Here is an 8811-nt window from a genome sequence, read left to right on the forward strand (position 1 = left end):
TGGCGGAAATGATTGGTGTGTCGCTTGATGACACCTCGATGTACTGTCTCGCGTGGAGTTGGTCGGCACAGAAACCCCTTTGCATTACAAAGGACGAATTCATGAGCGGCATGAAGTTTCTCGGCGCACCTGTGAGGAAGGTTGGAGGCAACTGTGCGCCCACGGTGTCGCTGGTGAAAGCACCCAAGCCTGAGTTTGAGCCGTATCTCTGTGCGATTCGCAGTCACATTGATGGGGTGGATGAAGTGCTTCGCAGGGATCCTGATCAGTTCAGACAGTTTTACCGGTTTTTATTTCGCTGGGTGCGATCCCCGGAGACCATGTCGAGGAGTGTAGGTGAATCTGGTATGAACATAGACTCAGCTGTTGAGCTGTGGCGTATGCTCTTTCCCGCGTACAGGGGCTTCCCCCATTTGGAGGAATGGATCACGTTTTGCACGACAAAGGATCTCTTTCGGCGAGAATCTATTAGCAGAGATTTGTGGGAACAGTTTCTCGAATTCACTGCATTAACACGGTATGACACCTATGATGTTAATGATGCATGGCCGAGCGCTGTTGATGACTTTGTTGAATACTTCAAAGGTAAGCAGAAGTTGTGTGACAAGGAGGAATGAGTCTATCCTTTCTGGAGTAATAGTTACTGTTGCTCTTTCTTAGGTGTCCCGTTTTTTTTGGTATGAAGGATTGGAATTCCCAATGATGTCCAAGAGACATCGTTATTACCCTTTAAAGGTGATAAGTGTGGAAGAAAGAAGGAGATTATTAAAAGTAGCAGTGATGGATTGTATTCTGGTAAAACTTTCATTCATTTATCGTGTTGATATCTCGTCATGTGTTTACTTTTGTATTCCACCTTTTTTTTTCTCTGTATTTTTGGTTTCCATCGTTGTGTGTGTATGTGTGAATGTGTTTTTTTTTTTTTCACTCATTCAATGTTGACATTTCTCTAGATTACCATGACCATTGTAAAAGAACAAAAAAAAAAAAGAATGAACTGTTGTGTGAAGATGTTTGCCTTATTGGTATGGCCCGTGTCACTTTTTTTTTTATTATTATTATTTTGGATAAACCACTGTTTTGCTTTACTTTTCCAAATATCTTTTTCTTTTTTTAAAATCTTTTCTCGTTTCTTTTATTCTTTCTGTTATTTATCTATAATCCATTATGATTTATTTGTAACACAGTATGGGAACGGTTTTCTCTTTTATTTCTTTAGTATTGTTGAAGTACTTTTCACCAGACAAGTTAATAGAATGTCTAATGATGATGAAGTTACATCATTGAGTTCTTCATCCTTTTTCTCCCAACCACCGCTGCTCTCGCGTGTAGTTCAGTGTAGTGATGCTAGTGTGATGTCTGCACGTGTTCTGGTGTTGGGGGACGTATGCAGTGGGCGTACATCTGTAGCTTTAGCCGCTGCGAAGGCCGGAACTCGTCTTCATTTAACATCTGATTATCGATCTATTTTCGCAGGAAGTTGTTTAACGTATTTGTATCGTTCTTCTGTGGCAAGACGAAAAGAGTGTTTGTATGTAAGTGTGGTGGATACAGGATCTGTACCACGAAATAGTGGTGTATCCCATCGTTTTTTGCCTTTTTGTGATACTGTTGTGATTACCTTTTCATTAACAGGTATCAAGCAAAATTTTAAAGTTTCAAAAAGTGTTTTTCCTTTTTGGGGAAGTAGTAAAGGTAAGAGTAGTAATAGTACTGGTCTACCTGTTTTTGTACATGATAATGATCGTACACTTCTTCATGATTTACTTTCAATGGTAGGAGCTCATTTTGCCCATAGTGGTGAAGTTCCTAGGATTATTTTAATTGGTACTTTTAAAGATTTATTAACGTATGGGTCACCAGATGATGTTGAGGTACTTCTTAAAGAGTTACGATCTATTTGTAATGATTATTTGAGTTTATTGCAACAGAGATTATTTGTGAGTGCTGTATTCGCTGTGAATGCTTTACAAGGATCTTGTATCTCAGAAAATAGAGGTGGTCCTAATACTCTTTCTGGTATGTGGAGTTTTATTTATGATCTTACTCTAAAGGATATGATGTTACGTCAACCTTTTATTTCTAATTCTTCACAGTCATTCTTTAATGAATTTCGATGGAGAAGTCATTCATCAATGTTTTCACGTTTAATGTATGATTCGTTTTCTCTACCAGATGAAGAAGTAATAGAGAAATTGAAATCTATTCAAGAGAGTAAAGATGGTACAGGTTGTAATAATTCACAAGTTGTTTCTTCAGTTGATCCCCTTCTTGATTGTATCAATATTAAAATTTTTAAACTCATTTTTCGCACAAAAGCAGAACGTAAAATTGTTTTCATTAAACTTAACACGTTATTTAGGCTAATGTATTCTCATGGATTACAACGTAAAAGATATTTGAGGTTAACGTTACAACAATTACATAATATTGGTGAAATTGTTCTATTTCGATATCATCATGAATCTTTAGCATCACAAGATGCTTGTATTTGTATTCATCCTCATTATATTAATCTTGCTCAGGGAACTATATTTTTGTATTCCAGTTACATTACAAATCATTCTGAAAAATATAGAAAACTATTAACAACGGGTATTGATTTGCAAGAATGTTTACGATGTGATCCTCAGAATAATGTTTCACGTGGTATATTTTCACGATCATTATTATTTAAATTAGCTAGTAGTCTTGAAATTGGTCGCTCATCTATTGAGGCAGCTGATATGTTGACAATGTTGCTTATACTTTCAGATACAGCCTTTCTCAGACATTGCCGTAGATTTTCTTTGACAAGTAAAAAGTCCACCTCCGTTTCTTTTTCATCTTCTAATGAAGACATACCTATTGTACATGTGTCATCTTATAATCTTCCTGATCCCTCTACAAGTGTTATTTCATCTGAGAATTCATTAACTATATCGGAAAATCCATCAATGATGCATTCTGCTACTCCAATGGTAAGAGAAGAGGGATCAGTAGAGTATGTTATTCCGAGTTTAATACGTATGAAATGTCCACGAGAAGTAATTCATTGTGTACGTCGTCTTGCTTCTTCCTTTAGTGGGACCAATAGGGAAAAAAATAATTATATTATTTCACGTATATTAGCCATTCGAGCTTGTCCACCAGCTTTCTTTCCAAAGCTTATAATTCGTTTGCATCGATATATTGATATATCTTCTCCTATATTTTCTCAAGCCCTTTGGTTATCTGCTTTAACACCTTCTGGTGAGGCTTCACCCTTCTTGCATATATTTATTTACCATTCATCAAGTGATGAGTGTATAGAAAATTCCGTAGATGAAAGGGAAGACTACAGTGGTGCTGTCTCCTTTCTTGAATTTTATGCCTTTTCTAATGTTGGGTATTTACCTTTATTACTATTTCTTGATGATATTACCCGACATGTGGCATCTTTGGTTCGTCATGAATTTCCTGGTATGTCTACATGGGCAACAAGTGGAGTTAAAGTGAATGAAAAACACTCTGTAGGGGATTCTATGTATACAGGAACTATGAGAGGAATGGAAAAACTCTCTGAGGTGAATACCATGTGGGATTTGGATAATTTTTTACATTCTCTTGATTGGTAGAGAAATGGTGGAATCCTTAAATGATTTTTTTTTTTTTTTTTGCTTTCTTGTTGTTGTGTTTGTTTCCCTTTCTATTTTTTTTTTTTTTTTTTGTTTTGTAGCGTACGGAATGACTAGCTGAGTCTTTAAAGAAAATAATAATAATAATAATAATAATAATAATAATAATAATATATATTGGAGTTTCTTTATTGTACTTGTATACAGTATTCGTGTATATTGTCCTCTCTTTGTCCTATGGTGTTTTCACCGTGTATTATTATTATTATTATTATTATTATTATTGTTATTGTTATTATTATTAAACACATCAAATAGAAAGTCTGCCTTTTTATATTCATGTTGGATGTGTTTCTCTCTATTTTTTTTTCCCCCTTGTTGTTATTATAAATATTTATAATCAAATATATATATATATTTGAAGTATTAGTCTTGCATAGGGTTTCCAATGTCAAAGACCCTACAGGAAACATTCCCCGATCCTGATGAGGCTATTTGTAGTTTTTTTCTGCAAACGACGGATGTTTCTGATAAAACATGGCATAGTATCTCTTTAATAGCCGAATCAGATGATGATACCTTTTGGGTGGTTATTGCTCATCATAAAAATCTTTCACTTGCTTTAAAAAATCTCATTACTGCAGTAGATATCGCCCATAGTTCTGCTTTTAGACGATCACTTCAACTTGCAGATGAGTTTGCCCTTATAACACTCATCGTCCGACTTGTTACCACCACCTCTGTTGTTTTTAAACGTGGTGTGAGTGTACGAGAAGTGGCCGCACGCTTTGGTGATCTCATTCCCGCCTCCTTAATTTTACCAACATCTCTCATGTTATTACGTCATTCCGGTCCTATTGCTTCTGCTACTATTACTTCCTTATTTCTTCTTAATCCTGCGTATTTGTGTGCCATGTCTACTGTAGCCTCATCCTGGTGTGATGCGACATCGCGATTGGCAGTTCGCAGTGTGCGGGAATTATCAAGAGGAAGACATCAACGACTGGCAGGGGATGTGGTGCCGTTGTTTGAACAGGTTTATCGGCATGTCAAACACTTATGGGCTTTATTTCATTCTGCTCCATTTGTGGCGGATTATGTACCACTTTCTCGATTATTACAGAATTTACGGGTAGTAGTTGATTTACTTTCACCAATTCTTCAACATTTTATTTTAACTTGTTCAACTATTAGTAATTGTCGGGATCGTTTTTCCAGGGCGAATTCGGCTATTGTGAATGCTGCTATTAATACCGCATCTATTCTGGTGTTATTTCGAACGTATAATAAAGTTTTAACAAAAGAACGATGTTATTGTGTAGAAGGTATAGTCCATTCTACCTATGAAGCTCTTACTAGCTATATTACACAAAAAGTTAGTGGTCCTCCAGCATTACTTTTGTCTAATAGTAAATTATCTTTGACATTACTTATACATGAACTTTTCCCTCCAAGGATGGATGAGAATGATTTAATGGTAGGGAAAGTTTTACGTAGTTTAACAGAACCCATTCCAGATAGTAAAGACTTCTCAGATGGTTTTTTGGGATCTCGTTCTCGATATTTTGAATTAATTTTAATTGAATTGGTTCATCAGGGATTTCATATAGATAGGCTTTTGGATAAAAAGTTTATTACAGCATTGGAAGCAGAAGAACTTGGAGCATCTGAGCGAAGTATTACATGTGCTATTACTGGTATTATTGAAGAATGTACAAAACAAAGTAATACTACCTCATTATCTAATATGAATGATAATAACAACAAACAAGAAGATATAGTTTCACCTCCTAGATCTTCTGATGTAGAAGGAACTACAAATCCACTTGTAAATATTGTATTGGATGTTATGCCACATTTTAATGTTAAAGGTATTATAGCTGCTTTACAGTATTATAATAATGATGTAGAACATTTTATTCTTGATGCCTCAATGGATAATATTGTTCCACACATTTTAACACAACTCACAGAACCTTCACCCACTGTTGTTAGTTCTAATCAAACAACAACAGAAAAAGTTATATCTGAAACTCCTTTGGCACCTATTCATGCTATTACATCAGCAGATTATGATAAAGATTATGGTGAAGTGGATTTAAATTTATTTATAGGTTCCGATCTCTATGAGGCAATTAACGGTGATGATGATAATGATAATAATGGAGAGAAGACCCTAGGAGAGGATTTATCAAGTGCTCTTGCATATACTACACATCATGTGGAGGATCATCGTAGTGCTGCAGAGATGTTTGAAGTAGATGATACTATGAGAGATAATATTCGCATGTTAATGGAGATGATGTATGATGATGAGTATGATGATGCTCAGGATCTTGCAGAAGTACGTGGTTATGAAGCTAGACGAGGTACAAATAACTCAGACACCTCCTTATCAGACAATGATGATAATAAAGATAATAACGATACTCCTGATGGTGATAATAAGAATAGTGAAGGTACAGAATTATCTAGAGCTCCACATCAAGGGGTTTCACGGGCTCGAACATTATATGATGAGAAGAAATTTCACAAAACAAGGTCTAAACAACGGGAAAAGGATGTGAAATCTGTAAAAGAGGCTCGGGAAAAAACACCAAGTTATACTCAGAAAAAGAAAACAGTACGTAAAAATGCACAAGACAAGATGGCATTCACACGTGCTGTAAAAAAGGGTAAGAGTGACTGGTAGAATAAGAAAGAAAAGAAAAAAAAAAAAGTAAAGGGTTCTACAAACGAAAAGGGTAAACCCTTCCACCCCCTTATGCATTCATTTTTTTTTTCTCTGTTGTGATGTTGTATTGTATTATTATTTTTTGTTTGTGTTTGTGTTTGTGTTTTTTTTCTCTCTTATTCTTATTCGTGTTGTTTCCTTTTTTTTTTTTTTTTTGCTTCTCTTAATTGGGTTAGTTAGGAAATGTTTCAGCGCCTGCGACTTAATGTGCTGAGTTCAACAGCGGCACGTGCTGAAGTTCCGATACTCACATCGAGTGTAGCCTTAACGGAACAAAAGGCGGGTTTACGTAACTTGCATCAATATCCTACAGCTCGACATAAAAGTTTGGTGAAAGACCGTCGTCGCTTTGCAAGAAATTGGTGGTTAACGGCTGGTAATAATTATGAATTGGTACATGAAGTAGGACATGAACGAGAGGCAACGGAATGTCTATCAGAATACAGTCAAGATTCAAATAATGATGTTTATCTTTTTTCCACCAATAAACTCAGTGATCTACCACCACGTGATAGACTTAATGCTATAGTTGGTATGATGCGTTCTCGTTGGAAGGTAAAAGATGGTAATCGTGGTTATGATAAGGCAAAACTACTTCTTCAAGCGTTAGAGTGTTTTAGTGAAATGCGTCTTTCTGGACAAATTAAAAATTTTGATGAACTTTCAGAACCAGATCAAGATACTTTTCTACAATACGTAGAAGGATGTTCGAGATTTGCTCAAGCATGTTCTCATTCTCATCCAAATGCTGTTGGAATTGTTTTGCGAGCGGCTCAAATATGTGAAGAGATACGGTGTACAGAGAAACGTGATGAAATGATTCATGTTGCTGAAGTTGTTGCGAATCGTATGGATCGTGCTTACGCTTTTAATAGACCAAATGATGTTTTAAAACCGAGACCACCGTCCTTATCAGATAATGAAAGTAAATTGTCGTTTAAAAATTTTACGGAGCTTGAGAGACGTTTTAGAGATAAAGCACCTCATGTACTAGAGAAGAGAGAACGACCAGAATTTATTCGCATTCACAGAGATAAAAGACTTTACTTAAATCCTATGAAAGAAGGTAGTAGAGAGTTGGAGATGTTACGAGCTCCTGCACGTCCTGAGGTTGATCTGTCAACACCTACACCACTATAAAGAGGAGTATTCATTAATTTGTTATTGCCTTTTCTTGTTGTTGTTGTTGTTGTTTTTGTTATTATTGGTTATTGCTTTGGTTTTCTTCTTGTTCTTAAGGAAGATGACATGATGGAAGTATATTTGGTTTTTTTTTTTTTTCTTTTTCTTTTTCTTTAAGAAGTCATTTTCTTGTAAATATTTCTGGCTTTTTTCCTTCTTTTTTTTTTCTCTCTGGGTGTTTTTAGGTTTCCACCAAAACAAGGCACGAGGGAAAACCAAGAAGAACAAGAAAAAAGAGTATATTTGATACATTGAGAAAGGGCTCGGTGTATCTCTTTGTATTGGTGTTTGTTTTCTTTGTTGTTGTTTGTTGTTGTTTCTTTTTTAGCCATTCCATCATGTCTCGCTATAATACCGGGATTGAGAATATCCCGTCGTTGTTTGATCTCGCAAGTGCCATGACGGGATTTGTCTCGGACTTTGCGCAGGTGATCCTTGGCTCCACGCAGACATCCTTTAAAGCGGCCTCACTGGAAGAAGATGATATGGGGCAATATGATGCCGCCGCGAGAGGATGGAAGGGAACAGGTGGACTACACTATCGAGTTCCATTATATCCTATTCCTAGTGAACGTCATACACGTGATAAGACACGAAATATTAAAATTCTTATGGATAATTGTCGTCGTCTCTGTGTAGAGGATGAATTACCTTGTACAAAGGAAGAGAAACAGTTTTGGACGGCCTATCGGTTTATGAAGTATCAAATGTATCTTGCCCCAACCTGTATTATTATGCCTCCTGTGTATATATTCTTTCGTATGTTTCAAGATCGTATGCCCCGTCCAATGCGAGGTCGAACCATTCCAATAACACTTTCTCTTGCACTTGCAGAACAATGGGCAGAAGCAACTTATCCAGGACATCAATTACTTTCAACAGCTCTTAAGGCAAAAACACCAATGGGTGATGCGGCAAGGGCAGAGTGGCTTCGTTTACAACCAGTAGACATACCTTTTTATATTTATACAGCCTATCAGTTTCAACATTTTTTTGGTAACACACCGATGGAACTCCAATTTGGTGGAGATGTCCTTTCACTATGCAGCTAGCTTCACACATTTTTGATTATTCTTGTGTAAGGTAAAGGGAAAGAATCCCTGTGTATTGGTTTTTTTTTTTTATTTGTTTACTTATTGTTACTGTTCTTTTTTTCTTTTTTCTTTCTTTTTCTTTGGCTTTCGCGGTGGAAGAGAGGCCAAAGGAAAAGAAAGAAAAATAAAATAAAATCAAATACTTACCATGGACAAGATGACTCAAAAAACTCTTTTCTCTCTCTCTCTCTCTCTCTCTCTCTCT

At 36.1% G+C, this 8811-nt stretch overlaps 5 protein-coding genes across 5 annotated transcripts; all 5 read left to right on the top strand.

Annotated features, from left to right (window-relative positions):
- Nucleotides 1-2: 2 nt before the first annotated feature.
- On the top strand, nucleotides 3-617 carry TM35_000081030 (uncharacterized protein; the record flags this gene model as incomplete). The annotated part of the gene is made up of 1 exon (XM_029023968.1): nucleotides 3-617. A coding segment is annotated over one exon (615 nt), but the record flags the coding sequence as incomplete, so codon positions are not given.
- A 639-nt stretch (nucleotides 618-1256) lies between these two features.
- On the top strand, nucleotides 1257-3596 carry TM35_000081040 (uncharacterized protein; the record flags this gene model as incomplete). The annotated part of the gene is made up of 1 exon (XM_029023969.1): nucleotides 1257-3596. One exon carries the CDS (start codon nucleotides 1257-1259, stop codon nucleotides 3594-3596), a length of 2340 nt encoding a protein of 779 aa, XP_028884372.1.
- Nucleotides 3597-4044: 448 nt separating this feature from the next.
- On the top strand, nucleotides 4045-6288 carry TM35_000081050 (uncharacterized protein; the record flags this gene model as incomplete). The annotated part of the gene is made up of 1 exon (XM_029023970.1): nucleotides 4045-6288. One exon carries the CDS (start codon nucleotides 4045-4047, stop codon nucleotides 6286-6288), a length of 2244 nt encoding a protein of 747 aa, XP_028884373.1.
- A 225-nt stretch (nucleotides 6289-6513) lies between these two features.
- Nucleotides 6514-7470, top strand: TM35_000081060 (uncharacterized protein; the record flags this gene model as incomplete). Its single annotated transcript, XM_029023971.1, has 1 exon — nucleotides 6514-7470. The coding sequence occupies one exon, from the start codon at nucleotides 6514-6516 to the stop codon at nucleotides 7468-7470; it is 957 nt and encodes a 318-aa protein (XP_028884374.1).
- A 380-nt stretch (nucleotides 7471-7850) lies between these two features.
- TM35_000081070 (uncharacterized protein) lies at nucleotides 7851-8564 on the top strand (the record flags this gene model as incomplete). Its single annotated transcript, XM_029023972.1, has 1 exon — nucleotides 7851-8564. The coding sequence occupies one exon, from the start codon at nucleotides 7851-7853 to the stop codon at nucleotides 8562-8564; it is 714 nt and encodes a 237-aa protein (XP_028884375.1).
- Nucleotides 8565-8811: the final 247 nt, after the last annotated feature.

This window comes from Trypanosoma theileri, assembly GCF_002087225.1.
Source record: "Trypanosoma theileri isolate Edinburgh chromosome Unknown TM35_Tth_8_V1, whole genome shotgun sequence".
Lineage (NCBI taxonomy): Eukaryota > Euglenozoa > Kinetoplastea > Trypanosomatida > Trypanosomatidae > Trypanosoma > Trypanosoma theileri.